At 40.3% G+C, this 20,381-nt stretch overlaps 1 protein-coding gene across 1 annotated transcript in view; it reads left to right on the forward strand.

Annotated features, from left to right (window-relative positions):
- F8 (coagulation factor VIII) overlaps nt 1-20,381 on the forward strand; it is a 249,234-nt gene that overhangs the window by 137,257 nt on the left and 91,596 nt on the right. Inside the window, exon 14 of the mRNA XM_075999764.1 lies at nt 9,702-12,807. Coding sequence (XP_075855879.1) covers nt 9,702-12,807 — 3,106 coding nt within the window. The remainder of the gene's footprint in view (nt 1-9,701; nt 12,808-20,381) is intronic.

The raw sequence follows: 20,381 nt of genomic DNA on the forward strand, positions 1-20,381 counted from the left end.
AATACTCCCCTCTTCTTGATTTCCAACAAGCTTTATATCTCTTTGTGTCTCTGTGATATATATATATATATATATATATATATATATATATATATACCATGAGTACTACTCAACCATAAAAAGGAATGAAATAATGTCATTTGCAGCAATTTGGATGGAACTGGAGACCATTATCCTAAGCAAAGTATCTCAGGATGGAAAAAAAAATACCACATCTACTCTCTAATTAAAGATCCAAATTTTTAAATATGTTTGCTAAATTGTAGTGGTGAACATATATTTAGACATGCAATGAATATGTGGGAGCCAAATATATTTCTGTGTGTCTTGTGAACATTTGTATTTCTGGATAAACACCACCTAGAAGCCTTTGGGAAATGCAAGGTAATCTTCCTTTGCACACATACCCCTAAACCACTATGAGGCCCTCAGAACAAATGTGGCTGTTAACATCTCATCCTCCCTCTGCTTCAATAACCACTGCAAGGCTTTTGAGACCACCAGCCCTAAACAGAGCACAACTGTTCTACATTCATACTAACAACCACTTGTTTCCTGGTCTGTCCTACCTCCATCATCAGCAGAGAGAAGAACATAAAATTACCTGCAGATTATAGTTGTTCTCTTGATCTTATGGCTTTCCTGGAGATAAATCCTCCTTGGGAAATTTCTGGGGAATAAAAAGTAATGTCATCATACATGAACACACATTTATCTTCATACCTAGAAACTTATATTACTTCAAATGATATATTTTTGTGGGAAATGGAGAAGAACCTAGGAGGACCCCAATAACATCTCTGAAAGTATCTTGCTTATTTATTTTTGTGTGTTTATGCCTCTGTCTCCCAACTAAGTTGTAAGCTCTCCAAGGGCAGAGACCTTGCCTATATAGTTAATCATTATATCCCCAATGTTTACAGTGCCTGGCATAAATCTTTAATAAATATTTTTAAATTAATGAATGAATATATGCAAAAAGATTATATAGAAGAGTATATGTGGCAGCATTATTTATAAAGGTATTAGTAAATTTTTGGACAAAATATAAATGTCTAACAATGCAATGTGCAGTGATTCCAAAATGTATTTGATCATAGAAAGCTTTTTCATGGACATTCCATTATCACACAGGGCTTTTTGGAAGATACTTTTGAGAAAAGCTTCCCTTTGAGGGAAAGCTGGATGCAGTTAAGATCTTGCCTGCAAAGATGTGTGAGAGACAAGGCTGTTTAGGTACCTGCTGGGTAGCTTGGTAAGGGTGGATTTTGTCCCTTATACTTATGCATCTAATTTACCAGCATTGAATTGCCCTATTATAATTTATTGCATTCTTTATTTTTTTTAGTTTATTCATGTTTCTTTTTTTTTATTTTGGCATATTATGGGGGTGCAGATTTTAAGGTTTCAATAAATGCCCTTCCCCACCCAACAAGTCTGAGTTCCCAGCATGACCATCCCTGAGATAGTGCACATGTAACTCATTATGTATGTATATACCTGCCCCCCTCTCTCCACCCCCCTCCCCAATACCCTATTACTGTAGTACCTATGTGTCCACTTAGGTGCTACTCACTTAATACCAGTTTGCTGGTGAGTATATGTGGTGCTTGTTTTTCCATTGTTGGGATACTTCACTTAGTAGTATAGGTTCCAGCTCTATCAAGAAAAATACAAGATGTGCTATGTCACCATTGTTTCTAAGAGCTGAATAGTACTCCATGGTATACATATACCACATTTTATTAATCCATTCTTGGATTGATGGGCACTTGGGCTGTTTCCACAGCCTTGCAATTATGAATTGTGCTGCTATAAACATTCGAGTGCAGGTGTCTTTTTTGTAGAGTGTCATTGGATCTTTTGGGTAGATGCCCAGTAATGGGATTGCTGGATCAAATGGTAGATTCACTTGTATCACTTTAAGGTATCTCCATATTACTTTCCACAGAGGTTAAACTAGTTTGCAGTCCCACCAGCAGTGTAAGAGTGTTCCTCTCTCTCCACATCCACGCCAGCATTTGTTATTTGGAGACTTTTTGATAAAGGCCATTCTCACTGGAGTTAAGTAATATCTCATTGTAGTTTTGATTTGAATTTCCCTGATGATTAGAGATGATGAGCATTTTTTCATATGTTTGTTGGCCATTCTTCTGTCTTCTTCAGAAAAGTTTCTGTTCAAGTCCTTTGCCCACTTTTTAATAGGGTTATTTGATTTTTTTCTTGCTCATTTTCGTGAGTTCTAAGTATATTCTAGTTACCAGCCCCTTATCGGATGCGTAGGATGCAAAAATTTTCTCCCATTCTGTAGGTTGTCTGTTTACTTTCATAACTTTCTTTGGCTGTGCAGAAGCTTTTTAGTTTGATCATGTCTCATTTATTTACTGTTATTGCTGCTTTGATTGCCTTTGGGGACTTCTTCATGAACTCTTTGCCTAGGCTGATGTCTAGGAGAGTGTTTCCAACATTTTCCTCTGGAATTCTAATAGTTTCGTACCTTAGGTTTAAGTCTGTTATCCAGCGTGAGTTGATTTTTGTGAGAGGTGAAAGGTGTGGGTCCTGCTTTAGCCTTCTACAAGTGGCTATCCAGTTTTCCCAGCACCATTTATTGAAAAGGGATTCTTTTCCCCAGCGTATGTTTTTGTCTGCTTTGTCAAAGATTAGATGAGTATATGAGGATGGTTTTATGTCAGGGTATTCAGATCTGTTCCACTGGTCAATATTCCTGGTTTTGTGCCAATACCAGATTGTTTTAATTACTACAGCTTTGTAGTATAGTTTGATATCTGGCATATTAATACCTCCCATTTGGTTTTTGTTGCCTAGAATTGCTCTTGATATTCGGGGTCTTCTTTGGTTCCATACGAAGCATCAAATTATTTTTTCTATATCTGTGAAGAATGCTGATGGGATTTTAATAGGTATTGCATTGAATCTGTAGATCAGTTTGGGTAGTATAGACATTTGAATGATGTTGAGTCTGCCGATTCAGGAGCATGGTATGGATTTCCATCTGTTTACATCCTCTGCTATTTCCTTCCTCAGTGTTTCATAGTTCTCCCTGTAGAAGTCTTTTACCTCCTTGGTTAAGTATATCCCTAGGTACTTTAATTTCTTTGTTGCTATTGTGAAGGGTATTGAGTCTTTAAATTGGTTCTCAATTTGATTGTTGTTGGCGTATACGAATGCCTCTGATTTCTGGGTATTGATTTTGTATCCTGAGACTTTACTAAATTCATTTACCAGTTCCAGGAGTTTCTTGGTTGAATCTTTGGGGTTCTCTAAATATAGTATCATATCATCAGCAAACAGTGAAAGTTTGATCTCTTCTGCCCCTATTTGGATACCTTTAATTCCATTTTCCTGTCTGATTGCTGTAGCCAGGACTTCCAGCACTATGTTGAATAGAAGTGGAGATAGTGGGCAGCCTTGTGTGGTTCCAGTTCTAAGTGGGAATGCTTTCAGTTTTTCCCCATTCAGTATCATGTTGGCTATGGGTCTGTCATATATGGCTTGTATCATTTTTAGGTATGTCCCTTCTATGCCTATTTTCTTAAGTGTTCGTATCATGAAAGGGTGTTGAATTTTGTCAAAAGCTTTTTCTGCATCTCTTGAGAGAATCATGTGGTCTTTGTTTTTGCTTCTGTTTATGTGGTGAATCGCATTTATAGATTTACGTATGTTGAACCATCCCTGCATCCCTGGGATGAAGCCCACTTGGTCGTGATGTATTATTTTTTTTGATAAGCGTCTGGATTCGGTTAGCTAAGATTTTGTTGAAAATGTTTGCATCTATATTCATTAGGGATATTGGTCTGTAGTTTTCTTTTTTTGTTGCATCCTTTCCTGGTTTTGGTATCAGAGTAATATTCGCTTCATAAAGGTGTCCGGGGGTTTCCGTTCTTCTCGATGTTGTCGAATAGTTTCTGCAAGATAGCTACTAGTTCTTCTTTGTAAGTGTGGTAAAATTCGGGTGTGAAGCCATCTGGACTGGGACTTTTCTTTTTAGGGAGATTTTTAATTGCTGTTTCTATTTCAGCTCTTGAGATTGGTCTGTTCAGGGAATCTATTTCTTCCTGATTTAACCTAGGGAGCCTGTGTGTTTCTAGAAATTTGTCCATTTCCTCCACATTTTCCAGTTTGTGTGCATAAAGATTTTTGTAGTACTCATAGATTATATCTTGTATCTCTTTGGGATCAGTTTTGATATCTCCTTTTTTGTTCCTGATGGAGCTTATTAGAGATTTCTCTTTTCTGCCTTTCATGAGCTTAGCCAGTGGCGTGTCAATTTTGTTTATTTTTTCAAAGAATCAACTTTTTGTTTTTTTAATCTCCTGAATAGCTTCCCTGTTTTCAATTTCGTTTAGTTCTGATTTGATCTTGTTGATTTCAATCCTTCTGCTGGGTTTAGGGCTGGTCTGTTCTTCTTTTTCCAGCTCTTTGAGTTGTTTCATTAGATTGTCTATTTGTGATCTTTTTTATTTTTGGTTATAGGCATTTATGGAGATAAACTTTCCTCTCAGAACTGCTTTAGCTGTGTTCCAGATGAGTTGTTAACTTGTTTCTCCATTGTCATTTTCTTCATAGAATTTTTTTATTTCCATCTTAATTTCTTCATTTATGAAGTAATCATTTAGGAGGAGGTTGTTTAATTTCCACGTTTTTGTGTAGAAATGTGAGTTTCTGTTAGGGTTGATTTCTACTTTTATTCCACTGTGATCTGAGAAGATACATGGTATGATTTCTATTTTTTTAAATTTCTTGAGGTTTACTTTGTGTCCTAGGATATGGTCAATCTTAGAGAATGTCCCGTGAGCTGATGAGAAGAATGTATATTCAGTGGATTTTGGGTAGAATGTTCTGTAAATGTCAGTCAGTCCCAATTGTTCTAGAATTTTCTTTAAGTCCATTATTTCTTTGTTAATTTTCTGACTGGAGGATCTGTCTCATGCCTTCAGTGGGGTGTTGAAATCTCTGGTGATTATGGTATTGCTATTAATCAATTTGTTTAGATCCAGTAAGGTTTGCTTTATGAATCTGGGTGCACCTAAGTTGGGTGCATATATATTTAAAATTGTTATCTCTTCTTGTTGAACTGTGCCCTTCACCATTATATAATGACCCTCTTTCTCTTTCACTACTTTTGTTGGTTTAAAAACTAAATCGTCTGAAATTAGAACTGCCACGCCAGCCTTCCTTTGGCTTCCACTTGCTTGGAATACTGATCTCCACCGTTTTATTTTTAGTCTATATGCATCCTTGCAGGTTAGATGTGTTTCCTGAAGACAGCATATACTTGGCCTGTAGTTTCTTATCCATTCAGCCAGCCTATGTCTCTTGAGTGGAGAGTTTAAGCCATCCACGTTTATTGAGAGAACTGATGGGTAAGGTAGATTACTGTTCATTCTGTTGGGTTGGATGTTGTTGCTTTGATTTCTCTCTTGAGCCATAGTGATATCTGGATATCTGTACTTTAGTCTATACAGTCTATAGGTATATTCTTTAGTATATATCTATACTTTAGTCTTTGGGTTTTAGTTATTTTTATATTCATGAGTTTCTATTATGGTGTTCCGTGTGTAACACTGTTTTGAGTACTTCTTGTACGGCTGGTCTTGTCTTGGTGAATTCTCTGAGGCTTTGCTTGTCTGGGAATGTCTTTATTTGTCCTTCATATACGAAGCTTAGTTTTGCAGGGAATAAGATTCTAGGCTGGGCATTGTTTTGTTTCAGAAGAGTGAGAATGGGGCCCCAGGCTCTCCTTGCTTGTAAAGTCTCATTAGAGAAGTCTGGTGTTATTCGAATTGGCTTTCCCTTGTAAGTTACTTGCTTCTTTTATCTTACTGCCCTTATAAGGGCCTCTTTAGTTGATATTTTGGTCAGTCTAATGACTGCATGACGTGACGTCTTCCTGTTTGCATTGAATCTCCCAGAGGTTCCCTGAGCATCTTGAACTTGTATATTGAGATTTTGAGCAAGGCCTGGGAAATTTTCCTCTATTATATCTTCAAAAAGCTTGTCCAACCCTTGAGTGTTGTCTTCTTCCCCTTCTGGTAACCCTATGACCCTCACATTAGGTTTCTTCACATAATCCCACATCTCTTGTGGGCTTTGCTCTTTTCTCTTGTTTCTCTGCTCTATCTCTGTGACTGATGTATTTAATTGGAAGGTGTTATCTTCAATCTCTGAGATTCTTTCTTCTGTTTGATCTACCCTGTTTTTGAGGCTTTCCACTGAATTTTGTAGTTCCCTGAATTGATTTTTCATTTCTAGGAGTTCGGTTAATCTTTTCTTCATTGTGTCTATTTCTTTAGTGAACTTTTTTTCCAGGTCCTGGAGGCTTTTTGTGGTTTCTTGTGTTGGTTATTGAGTTGTTCTTGCAGGTCGTTAAGTTTTCTTATGATCCACAAACGGAATTTCTCTTCTGTCATTTTGGTTGGTGTCCATTTCTAGGGGGCTGGTGCTCCTCTTTGGGGGTGTGTTTTCCGTTTGGTTCTTCATATTTCCTGAGTTCTTTCGCTGATTTCTTCCCATTTCGCTCAGTTGTTGTTTCTTTCCTTTAGGTTTTCGTTTGGGTATTCACACGTCTTGTTTAGTTTCTGAGCTGGTAGGTGGAGTTGCTCACTGTCGGCAGCCGTCGCTGGGCTGGTGTCTGCAGGTCTCTCTACCCGCTGGGGAGCCCACCAGCAGTCGGAGATGTAGTGGAGGGGAAACAGCTAATTCCCCTACCCTTCCCACTGGTCTTCGGGCTGCTCCGGCGGCCTCCCGTCTTCTGCCTCCTTAATTACACAGGTGGAGATAGATGGCAGGAATGGGAGCAGTTCCTATCTAAGCTCCACCCCCAAGGTGGGGCTAGAAACTTTGGAGCCAAAGGCCCAGCCCCAAGTCACCATAGTGTGTGGGTCGTAATGTCTCTCTGTCTTGTATTCACCAAAGGCAGCTTCCTACTAGGCTAGGCCCTGCCCAGTCAAACTCCAGGGCCTGGACACCGAGCGCAGGAGACCTGTGCAGGTAGAGACTGGCCTGAAGCCGGCAGGCCTCTAGCCAGACCCACGGATCCCCGTCTTCTGTCCCTTTAATTACACAGGTGGAGATAAGCGGTAGGAATGGGAACAGTTCCTATCTCAGCTCTGCCCCCAAGGCGGGGACAGAGACTTTGGAGCCAAAGGCTCAGCCACAAGACACTGGAGCGTGGTGGAAGTAAAGTCTCTCTGCCTTATAGCCACTAAGGGCTGTCTCCCACGAGGCTCAGCCCTGCTCAGGCGGGCTCCGCACTCTGGACACAGAGGGCGGGAGACTTGTGCAGGGAGAGACTGACCAAAAGCAGGCAGGCAGGCAATGGGACCCACCAATCCCTGTCTTCTGTCTCCTTAATTACACAGGTGGAGATAAGCGACAGGAATGAGAACAGTTCCTATCTCAGCTCTGCCCCCAAGGCGGGGACAGAGACTTTGGAGCCAAAGGCTCAGCCACAAGACACGGGATGGTGGTGGACGTAAAATCTCTCTGCCTTATAGCCACTAAGGGCAACTTCCTACAAGGCTAGGCCCTGCCCACGCGGGCTCCGCACTCTGGACACAGAGCACGGGAGACCTGTGCAGTGAGAGATTGACCTGAAGCCAGCATGCCGGCAGGCTGGCAGCCAGACCCATCATGCCCCGTCTTCTGTCTCTTTAATTCCACAGGTGGAGATAAGCGGCAGGAATGGGAGCACTTTCTATCTCGGCTCCGCTCCCAAGGCGGGGATACAAACTTTGGAGCCAAAGGCCTATCCCCAAATCCCCGGATGTGGGGGTCGTAAAATACCTCTGCTTTATAACCACTAAAGGCAGCCTCCTACAAGGCTCGGGTCTGCCCAGGTGGGCTCCGCACTCTGGCCACAGAGCGCGGGACACCTGTGCAGGGAGAGACTGACCAGAAGCGGGCAGGCAGGCAATGGGACCCACCAATCCCTGTCTTCTGTCTCCTTAATTACACAGGTGGAGATAAGCAGCAGAAATGGGAACAGTTCCTATCTCAGCTCCGCCCCCTAGGCTGGGACAGAGACTTTGGTGCCCAGGGCAGGGCTCCGGGTTGCAGGAGAGTGTGGAAGGCAATGTTTCTCTGCCTTAAATCCGCCAAGGGCAATCTCCCCTATAGTACTGCCCCATCCAGGCAGGGTCCACTCTCTGAGCACAGAGTCAGTGCCACTTGTGCAGCAAGTGATGGTCCAATATCAAATTGGTGGAGCAGGGGCACGTACCAGCGCTCTCTCTGTGCCTCCCCTCCAAACCCGGAGCCTAAGTCAGCGCTGGAATGCGTGGGCAGGATCGGTGCCAGAGGGGCAGAGGGGGGGTCCTAATGGATCGAGGAGTCTAATTTTGCTCACTCTGACCTCTCAGTGCTATCCCAAACCTCCTCTATATCCAAAGTCAAAGTCTCCTTCTGTGTAAACTCCCCTTAACCTTGACCTGGGAGTGTTCTGCAGAGAGATGCCCGAGTGGGCTCTGGTTCCTGTGGCGCGGAGAGTGGTTGCTGGGCTCGGACCCTCCCCCACCTTAAACTGCGGCAGCTGTGTGCTCTGGAGAACTCAGCGTGTTCCCTGCTCTATTCTCCTCTCCACACGGCTTAGTCCCACGCTGCCACTTCTCACCAACTTCAGGCACCTCCCGGCCTACGTGGAAGTGGAGCTCAGTGTAGGAGGGGGTGTTTCTCAACACCAGGTAGGGCTGGTGCCACTGCCAGCTGGCAGTGGCTTAAACCATGACTCACTCCCTCCCTGTTGTGTGCCTCCAAATCCCCAAGTTTTGTGGAAAAATGATTGGTTCACCTTTGCTTTAGGCTGTAAATCGTCTTATCCCTCCGTTTCCTGTTGGATGTCTGCAGGCTTGCGAAGCTGGTCCTGTGGAAGTGCAGATCGCTCGAGTGTGGCTATCCTCTTTCTTCACTTTTCGTTCTGGGAGCAGAGAGCCAGGAGGGCACCCCTACTCCGCCATTTTCCAGAACTCCAATTTATTGCATTCTTTCACTCAGCTAATCCTGTTCTTAGCTGAAATTAATATTGCTAACACCATATTAAGATTTTATATTAGGTGGATTCTAGACCAAAGTGCTGCTCCCTGTGCTTATTTATTTTGCAAATGGTAACAGTGCATGCTAGGAATTGTTGTGTGATTTCAGGGCATTACATGATGGTGTAGATACTATTAGCCTCATTTGCAAATTAGAAAACAAGCTCAGAGAGCTTAAGTGACTTGCTAAAAGTAACACAGCTGGTAAATGGCAGAACTAGGATTTGAACCCAGGCAAGCTGACTCTAGAACCTGTGCCACTACGTTATATAGCAATAACACATAGCTGTTATAAAAACTTTCCTGAATTAAGTTACTGTCATCAGCCGAGAGTTCTGTGTGACTATTAAGACTCTCCACTATTATCTATATTAATTACATTTCTCAATTTTTATCCCAATATCTGTTCATTTTTAATTGCAGCCCTTTCATGTCATCACAAACAGGCATAGCACAATAGCAGCAATGCCAAAAGCACATTTACCACACCATTGTTGGACTGTTACATGTGGCAGGGATTTAACTCTGTGATATAATGGTACTGAGTAGTATTTTTTTTCATTTATCTGAGAACAGGAGAGAACCTCTAAAAAAAACTTTCTTGTAACCTGGGTTATGAGTAACCAGAGTCTTATTCTTCCTCATCTCCAGGTCTGTGGGTTCTGGGTTGCCACAACTCAGACTTTCGGAACAGAGGCATGACAGCCTTACTGAAGGTTTCTAGTTGTGACGGGAACACTGGTGATTATTATGAGGATACATATGAAGATATTTCAACATACTTGCTGAGTGAAAATAATGTTATTGAACCCAGAAGCTTCTCTGAGAATTCAAAGCACCCTAGCATTAGGCAAAAGCAATTCAGAGCCACCACAATTCCAGAAAATGACATACAGAAGATTGACCCTCAGTTTGGAGAGAGAAAACAGATGTTTAAAGTACAAAGTATCTCCTCTAGTGATCTGTTGATGATCTTGGGACAGAGTCCTACTCCACATGGGTTATCCTCATCTGATCTCCAAGAAGCCACATACAAGGCTATTCCTGATGATCATTTGCCTGCAGAAATAGACAGTAAGGAGGGCCCATCTGAAGTGGCACAAGTCAGGCCAGAGCTCCATCACAGTGGGACCATAGTATTTACTCCTGAACCAGGCCTCCAATTAAGATTAAATGAGAATCTGGGGACAACTATAGCAGTAGAGTTGAAGAAACTTGATTTAAAAGTTTCTAGTTCATCAAATAATCTAATGACTTCACCAACAATTCCATTAGACAATTTAGCAGCAGATAATGAAAAGATAGGTTCCTCAGGACGCCCAAATATGCCAGTTCACTTTGATAGTAAATTAGACACCACTATATTTGGCAAAAATGTATTTCCCCTTATTGTGTCTGGTGTACCTCTGAGCTTGAGTGAAGGGAATACTGTTGACAAGTTGTTAGAACCAGCTTTAAAAAACAGTCAAGAAAGTTCACTGGGAAAAAATGTATTATTAATGGAGAATGACAGGTTATTTAAAGAGAAAAGAGCTCATGGTCCTGCTTCATTGATCAAAGATAATGCTTTATTCAAGGTTAATATCTCTTTGATAAAGATAAACAAGGTATACAATAATTCAACAACTAGCAGAAAGACTCACATCAATGGCCCAACATTATTAAATGAGAACAGTACCTCAGTCTGGCAAGAAAGTGATCCTGAGTTTCAAGAAGTGGTGTCTTTGATTCATGATAAAATGTTTATGGACAAAAATACTGTGGCTTTGAGGTTAAATCATGTGTCAAATAAAACTACTTCATCAAAAAATGTGGAAATGGCCCAACAAACAAAAGATGGCTCTGTGTCACCACATGCAGAAAATCCAGAAATATCATTCTTCAAGATGCTGTTCTTTCCAGAATCAGAAATTTGGATAAAAAGAACCCATGGAAAGAATTCCCTGAACTCTGGGCAAGGCCCCAGTCCAAAGCAATTAATATCTTTAGGATCAGAAAAATCCATGAAAGATCAGAATTTCTTGTCAAAGAAGAATAAAGTGGTAGCAGTAGGAGAGGATGAATTTTCAAAGGACACAGGACTCAAAGAGATGGCTTTTCCAAGCAGCAGGAGCATATTTCTTACTAACTTGGCTAATGTACATGAAAATGATACAAGCAATCAAGAAAAAAAATTTCAAGAAGAAATAGGAAGGAAGGAAAAATTAATCCAAGAGAATATAGTTTTACCTCAGGGATATACAGTGACTGGCATTAAGAATTTCATGAAGAACCTTTTCTTACAGAGCACGAGGAAAAACGTACAAGGTTTAGATGAGGGGGCATATGCTTCAGTACTTCAGGACAACAGGTCATTAAATGATTTACCAGATAGAACACAGATTCACATGGCCAATTTCTCAAAAAAAAGGGAGGAAGAAAACTTAGAAGGCTTGAGAAATCAAACTAAGCAAATGGTAGAGAAGTATCCAGACACCACAAGGATGTCTCCTAATCCAAGCCAGCAGAATGTTATCACTCAACATGGTAAGCAGGCTTTGAAACAATTCAGACTCCCACTAGAAGAAATAGAGCTTGAAAAGCAGATAATTGTGGATGACACCTCAATCCAGTGGTCCAAAACCAGAAAATATTTAACCCAGGGTACCCTCACACAGATAGACTATGATAAGAAGGAGAAAAAGGTCATTACTCAGTCTCCTTTATCAGATTGTCTTATGAGGAGTCATAACATCTCTCAAATGAATAGCTCTGCATTACCCACTGCAAAGGTATCAGTATTTCCATCTATTAGACATACAGATCTGACCAGGATACCATCCCAAGACAACTCTTCTCATCTTCTAGCATCAGCCTGTAAGAAGAAAAGTTCTGGAGTCCAAGAAAGCAACCATTTTTTACAAGGAACCAAAAGAAATAACCTTTCTTTATCCATGCTAACCTTGGAGATAATTGGTAATCAACAAAAGGTTGGCTCCATGGAGACAAATGCCACAAATTCAGTTACATACAAGAAACTTGAGAACACTGTCCCCTTGCAACTAGACTTGCCTGAAGCATCTGGGAAAGTTGATTTGCTTCCAAAAGTTCACATTCATAAGGAGGATCTTTTCCCTACAGAAACTAGCAATGGGTCTCCTGGCCATGTGGATCTCATGAAAAATATTTTTCTTCGGAAAACACAGAGAGCTATTAAATGGAATAAAGCAAATAGACCTGAAAAAATGCCTCTTTTGAAAGGGACAACAAAAAGCTCTGAAAAGACTCCCTCCAAGCTGCTGGGTCCTTTTGCTTGGGATAACCAATATGCTACTCAGATGCCAAAAAAAGAGTGGAAATCCCAAGAGAAGTCACCAGAAAACACAGCTTTAAAGACAAAGGACAACATTTTGTCCCTGAACCTATGTGAAAGCAATCATGCAATAGCAGCAATAAATGAGGGACAAGAAGGACCCCAAAGAGAAGCCACTTGGGCAAAACAAGGAGAGACTGGAAGGTTATGTTCTCAAAACCCACTTGTCTTAAAACGTCATCAAAGGGAAATAATCCTTACTACTCTTCAGTCAGATCAAGAAGAAATTAACTATGATGATACCATCTCAACTGAAATGAAAAGGGAAGATTTTGACATCTACGATGAGGATGAAAATCAGAACCCTCGCAGCTTTCAAAAGAAAACACGACACTATTTTATTGCTGCAGTGGAGCGGCTCTGGGATTATGGGATGAGTGGATCCCCCTATGCTCTAAAAAACAGGTATGAATTTACTGGTTATTCCTTTGTCCTTATATTGTGATCTTTGACTTTCCCAGGTGCTGAAATGGTAGAAAAGGCACACCTTATCTGCAGCAGTGAGACTCCAGATATTGCTTTATAGAGGAATCCTGAAAACCATCTGGCAAAGTCTAGATGAAGCTTAAGAGTAAATGGAAGGTTAGATTATGACATCAATAATGAGAGTTAGAGGATGATGTAAGGAGGCAAAAGCAGGTCTTTTGTGTCCAAACTGCAGGGAATGCCAATTATATGGGATTGTGTGACATAGCATCCATGAGCAAGAATAGAGGAAGGGAAACAAGGTAAGAGGCAGTTGCAGTCATACAGATAAGAAGAGACAGTTATTTAGACCTGTGTGGTGGTGATGGAAATGGAAATAAATGGAAGGATATTGGGCATAATTTGAAGATAAGCATACATGGCTGGCTGTTAATTGAGTATGAAGAGAATGAGGGGACTGTATTCAAAGAAGATTTTTAATTTTTGTCCTGAATAAGTAGGTGAATGATGATGTAATTTACTGAGATGTGGAAGGCTTGAGGTAGAACAGATTTATTTGAAGGAACACTCAAGGGTCTGGTTTTTACATATTAAACTTGAGATTCCCAATAGACATCCAAATTGAGGTGTTGAATAGGCAGTTTGATATATGAAATCTAGAGTTGAAGGAAGAGGTCTGTGTTAAAGATATAAAGTTTGGAGTCATAAGCATATAGATAGCATTCAAATAACACTTGATGAGATAACCAAGGAAATAAAAGTAGATATAAACCACCCCACTTTAAGCTGGGCCCCCAAAAAGTAACATCCTCAAGGTAATGGTGAATCAGTTAACTTGCACTATGTTAATTTACAGCCCAGTTTTCTGTCATCTATGTTGTCCATGAAACCTCTATTCCTGATCATAATTTAAGCCAGTTTCAGATTGGCAGTGCCCCCAGGCATCTGGCAGAAGAAAATGTAAAACCTCTCCAGAGAAGAAACCAACATCCTGGGACTCAAATTATTTTCACAAATATTTCAGATACAATACCCAGAATGCAAAGATACTGGGTACAAAAGAAAACAAGAAACAAAAATAAATAAATAAATAAGATGCAACAGAAACAATAGCAAACCTAAACAAACTCACAGACCTTAGAATAATTAGATATAATTATTAAAATAATTAAGCATCATGTAAAAAGAATTGGTGAACTTATAGGTAAGTAAAAAAGAAATACTATGTAATGCAGCATGTAGAGATTTTTTAGAAATGGAAAATACAAAAGAAATAATGAGAGACTGTGGCCAACTATATTTTCGCAGAATGGATGTGCTACATACTTTTGTGCAATGTGACCTTACTATTCTCTAATTCCCCTCTCCTTGATCTGTACTGGCATTATGACTCATTTGTCATAGACCAATTCTATTGGGTCTAATTTCATTTTTCTGCATATGGCACTCCAATTTTTTCAGCACCATTTATTGAATAGGGCATCCTTTCCAATAGATGTGGTGGAAGTGATGTTGTGTGATCCTGAGGCTAGGCCAGGGATCTTCTGGTTACATGTAGCTTACTTCTGGTTCTCTTTGGATTTTTCTCCCTGGAAGAATCTAGCCACCATGTTTGACTACCCTGATGCCACCATTCTGGAAAGGTCACATGTAGACCCTGTAGTCAATAATCCTAGCTGAGTCCAACTTTGCAGCATTCTCCACCAAGTCACTAGACACGTGAATGAAGCCATTTTGGGCCCTCCATACTGGCTCAGATGCCAACAGTATAATAAAATGGTTGCTGTTTTAAGCTACTAAAGTGTTGAGGTAGTTTGTGATAGAACAATAGATAACCAGAAGAGAGACAAAGGATAGAGGGAGTAATACTAACCAATGTTTAATTGAAACCCCAGAAGGAAAGGAAATAGGGATTAGAGGAGAAGCAATATTTGAAGAGGCAATGGCTAAATATTTTCCAGAATTTAAAAAAGACATCAATGCACAGATTCAGGGGGCTCAACAAATCCCAACCAGGATAAATAACAAAATGAACACCAATGCACATTTCATCAAAATGAAACTGCAGAAAACCCCAAGAGAAAACTCTTAAAATCAGCCAAAGAAAAAAGACAATACACTTTCAAATGAGATACAGAGAGGTGACTTTTCAATAGAACTAATTAAAGATAGACCATGGCAGAATAGAGGCTCCTGACTCTCCCTCCAGCAGTGGATGCACCAAATAAACATCTATTCACAGATTAGTTTCCTCTAAGAGAAAGTCAGAGACCAGGTGAGAGACCTACCCAGTAGATAACTGAGTAAACATCCACATCAAATATATAAGAAAAGCTGAGGCATGCTGAGTGAGGCATGGACACTGCCCAAGGCACAACTGGGAAAGGAATCTCCAGCACCCAGCTTCTGTCTGTGGATAGGAGAGCTTAGACATCACATAGAGTGTCCTAACTCTAAAGCTCTCCATGGTTTGTTTTTTAATTCTCTAACTCTGGGAATAGAGGGAATTAGGCATATGCAAGTCTCTCTATATGACAGTACCACAGGAAAAATTGGGGGGGTGCTTCATCCCCAGGGATAAGTGTGGAGAAGGTGCTTAAAAAGCAAACACAGGGCCGGGCGCTGTGGCTCACGCCTGTAATCCTAGCTCTTGGGAGGCCGAGGCGGGCGGATTGCTCAAGGTCAGGAGTTCAAAACCAGCCTGAGCAAGAGCGAGACCCCGTCTCTACTATAAATAGAAAGAAATTAATTGGCCAACTGATATATATATAAAAAAAAAAAAAATTAGCCGGGCATGGTGGCACATGCCTGTAGTCCCAGCTACTCGGGAGGCTGAGGCAGAAGGATCACTGGAGCCCAGGAGTTTGAGGTTGCTGTGAGCTAGGCTGATGCCACGGCACTCACTCTAGCCTGGACAACAAAGTGAGACTCTGTCTCAAAAAAAAAAAAAAAAGCAAACACAGCTCCCTGTTTCTCCCTGGAGGGATTTACAACACACTCTTCCAGTAGCTACTTGGCTGCCCAGCTTCTAAATAACTTGAATCTGAGAGTTAAAAGGACAAACAGTAGCCTGCTGGAAGCCTGAGAAACAGATCAGCACTTCCTGAGCCTTCTCCCAAGGCTTGCTCCATTGATAACTCCAGGTCTATTAATTCCAACTAAAAAGGGTTTTTCCATGTATCCAGTGCCCCAAATTTTACAGCTTCCACCTGAGGAACTGCATCCTAAGCCTCCTAGCTCTGAGAGCAGAAGAGACTAGGCAAACACAAATCTCTCAAGACCACACCAAAAAGCATCAGTTATATACAGGTGCACAAGCATTTCCAGGGGGCTCATCTCCAGAATCAGTGCAGAAAAGGGGCTTTAAAAATGTAGCATCTTTACATTGAGCACCCCAACTTCACTGTGAAGGTAGAAAAAACTGGAACACATATCCCCAACCTTTCCAACTATACCTAGACAGCCTGGCTTCTAAGGGTACTGGTCTCAGGTACTGATAGGGTGTCAGCACTGGTCTTGGGGTACTGATAGGACATGGCACATTCTGATCTCCAGGGAACCACCAAAACCAGAGACAGCACTTTGGATGAACACAAAGATTTAAGGGGCACCTTAAAATATCTGACTGGAATGATTGATGAGATCCTTCTCTTACACAAGGCAAGTCTAGCAAGACTGGGAGAGGCAGTTATCTTATCTAACATGCATAAACCAACACAGAAATTCAAGGAAAATGAAGAAACAAGGACATACATTCCAAACAAAAGAACAAGATAAATCTCCAGAAACCTACCCCAAAATGAAGTGAAGATATGTAATTTATCCAAAAGAAAATTTAAAATAATGGTCGTAAAGATGGTAACCAAGGTCAGGAGAGTAATGCAAGAACAAACTGAAAATTTCAACAAAGAGATAGTACAAAAAAGTACCAAACAGAAATCATTGAAATAATATTATAACTGAACTGAAAAATTCAGTACAGGGGTTGAAAGCAAACTAGATCAAGTAGAAGAAAGGATCACTGAACCCAAAGACAGGTCACTGGAAATCATCCAATCTGATGAACAAAAGAAAAAAGAATTTAAAAGAATGAAGATGAGTTAAGAAACTACTGGGACACCATCAAGCAGAACAAGATATCCATTATCAGTATATAAAGGGATATCTTTATCTTATAAAGATAAATGGACAGAGAATATATTCAAAGAAAAAAGAACAACCTGGTCAATCCATTACAGCAGATGTCTACTGCAGCCAATTGGACAAAATGATTAGGATGCTTGCAATTAAGCAGTCAAAATTGGTCAATAGAGACAGACCAATCCTCTTGAAGACAACACTTGACTACACGTTGCAAAAACAACACCGCTCAAACTACAGAGGCTGGACTTGGAAACTCTCTGTCATTCACAATATTCATCAGACCTTACACCAACTGACTACCACTTTTTCCAGGCTTTGTACCACTTCTTGCAAGGAAAAATATTCAATTCTCAACAAGCTGTGGAAAATGCCTTTGGTGATTTCATGGCCACTCACTCTCCAGGCTTCTTTGCTGCTGGCATAAACAAGCTACTGTTAAGATGGCAAACCTGGGTCAATAGTTTAGGCACATACTTTGATTAATTATACTGCATCTTTTTTTTTTTCAGACAGAGTCTCACTCTGTTGCCTGGACTGGAGTGCTGTGGTGTCAGCCTAGCTTACAGCAACCTCAAACTCCTGGGTTCAAGTGATCCTTCTGCCTCAGCCTCCCAAGTAGCTGGGACTACAGGCATGCACCACCATGCCCAGATAACTTTTTCTATTTTTGGTAGAGATGGGGTCTCACTCTTGCTCAGGCTGGTCTCGAACTCCTGAGTTCAAACAATCCATCCACCTCAGCCTCCCAGCATGCTAGGATTACAGGTGTGAGCCACCGTGCCCACCCAATTATACTGCATCTTGTTTGAGATATAATAAGCTACACTTTTGATTCAAAATCAGACATTTCATATTTAATGACCTGATATATATGCACCCAACATCAGAGCACCTAAATATATAAAACAAACAATAATAGATCTGAAGGGAGACATAGACTCTAAGCATAATAATGGCATTGAATTTCAATATCCCACTTCCAACAATAGACAGATCAGACATTAAATCAATAAGGAAACATTGGACTTGAATGACACTTTAGACCAAATGGAACTAACAGATACATACAGAGCATTCCACTCAACAGCAACAGAATGCACAGTCTTCTGAAGGGCACATGGAACACTGTCTAGGATAGATCATATATTAGGCCACAAATAAGTCTTAATGCATATAAGAAGATCAAAATAATATCAAGTGTCTTTTTGATCACAATAGTATAAAACTAGAAATCAATAATAGCAGGAATTATGGAAAATTGACAAATATATGTAAATTAAACAATATGGTTCTGAGCAACTACTGGATCAAAGAAGAAATTAAAAGGGAATTTTAAAAATATCTTGAAACAAATGAAAATGGAAACATAACATACCAAAACTTATGGGATGCAGCAAAAGCAGTTTTAAGAGGGAAATTTATAGTGATAGATGCCTACATAAAAAGGAAAGATCACAAATAAACTAATGTTATGCCTTATGGAATTAGAAAAAGAAGAAACTAAACCCAAAGTTAGCAGAAAGAAGCAAATAACAAAAATTAGAGTAGAAATAAATGAAATAGAAACTAGAAAAACAATAGAAGAGATCAATGAAACTAAGAGCTGTTTTCCTGAAAAGCTGTACAAAACTGATAAAGATAGAAGATGGGGGAATGGTATCTAGAAGGCATTGAAATAAATAACTGTAAACCTAGAATTCTATAGCCATTAAATATATGATTCAGAAATGAAGGTGAAATAAGTACATTTTCAGACAAGCATAAACAGAGAAACTTCACCACTAGCAAAAACTCAGTAAAAATATTCTAATGTTATACTTAAGACAATGTACATGTGATACCAAATGACGGGTGTGAGAAGCAAGAAAGAATAAAAAGCAAAAAAGCATAAATATGTGGACAACTATAAATATTATTTGTATAAACAATGATAAAATGTTTTATGAGCTTTAAGATATATAGAGTTGCTTTTCTTCACAATGGGTTTGCTGTCAGAACACAGATGTCATGAAAACCACTGCTAAATCTAAGCCAAAATTGGGAAAGGAAAAGATTCATATCAGCATCATTGTCATTCGACATGTATATTCCTGTATAACACTCCTGGCCATCTGATGTATAAATGTGTGTTTAACAAAAGAACAACCAAAAATTTTGAGAAAGAGGCTGTTGAGATGGTAAAAGGCTCATTCAAGTATGCCTGGGGCTTGGATAAACTGAAAACTGAACGTGAATATGATATTACCATTGATATCTCCCTAAAGAAACTTGAGACCAGCAAGTATCATGTGAGCATCATTGATGTTCCAGTAGACAGGGGCTCTATCAAAAACATAGTTAGAGTGATGTCACAAAAATGGCAGAATAGAAGCAATCTGAAAGTTAAGAGATGGAAAAAGATATTCCATGCAAGTGGAAATCAAAAAAGAACAGGAGTAAGTAGTTATACTTGTATCAGATAAAATAGATTTCAATTCAAAAACTATTAAAAGAGACAAAGAAGGTCATTATATAATGATAAAGTTATCAACTCAGCAAGAAGATATAACAATCAAAATATATATGCACCTAACACTGGAATGCCTATATAAAGCAAATATTAATAGACCTAAAGATAGAGATAGATTCCAATACAATAATAGTAGGGGACTTCAACACCACACTTTCACTAATGGAAAGATCATTCAGATAGAAAATCAACAAAGAAAATTGGAGTTAAACTTCACTTTAGGCCAAACAGACTTTACTGACATTTATAGAACGTTTCTTCTAACTGCTACAGAATACACATTTTTTTCATCAGCACATAGAACATTCTCAAGGATAGACCATAAAATAAGTCTAAACAAATTCACAAAATAAGTCTAAACAAATTCACCACTTCCACAGGGCCACAAAGGGAGAGGGGAGGCTGGGCACTTTTGTGTATCCCAAGAACAGATACTGCTGCTCCTGTTGAGGGAAGGTGGGAGAAGTCTGCATACCCCACAGCTGCCTGCCTCTACTGAGAAGAAGTGGACACCCTGGAAGCAATTCTGTGGCACAACTGTCCCTCCCCCAACTGAGCCTTTCATCACAGCCCACAGCCATTTTGAGAGCTCAGTCTCCAGCACTTCGAGCTGCTACAACACTCCAGGGAGGTAGCTAGGAATCTGGGTGCTTTCTTGCATCCCCAAAACAGAGACTTCTGCCACTGCTGAGGGAGGGAGGTCACAGCTGCCTGCCTCCACTGAGAGGGGGCCCACCTTCCCTGGTGGCAAATCCACAGCACAAATTCTTTCCCCCATGTAAGCATCCCAGCTGCAGCCTGCGGCCGTTCTGGGAGCCCATCCCCCAGTGGTTTGAGCTGCTGCCACCACACCACCACTGTTGCTGGGCCAAGAAGGGAACTGGGAAGCTGGGTGCCTTTG

The sequence above is a fragment of the Microcebus murinus genome, unplaced genomic scaffold (assembly GCF_040939455.1).
Source record: "Microcebus murinus isolate Inina unplaced genomic scaffold, M.murinus_Inina_mat1.0 scaf005_hap2_Mmur4.0, whole genome shotgun sequence".
In the NCBI taxonomy this organism is placed as follows: domain Eukaryota; kingdom Metazoa; phylum Chordata; class Mammalia; order Primates; family Cheirogaleidae; genus Microcebus; species Microcebus murinus.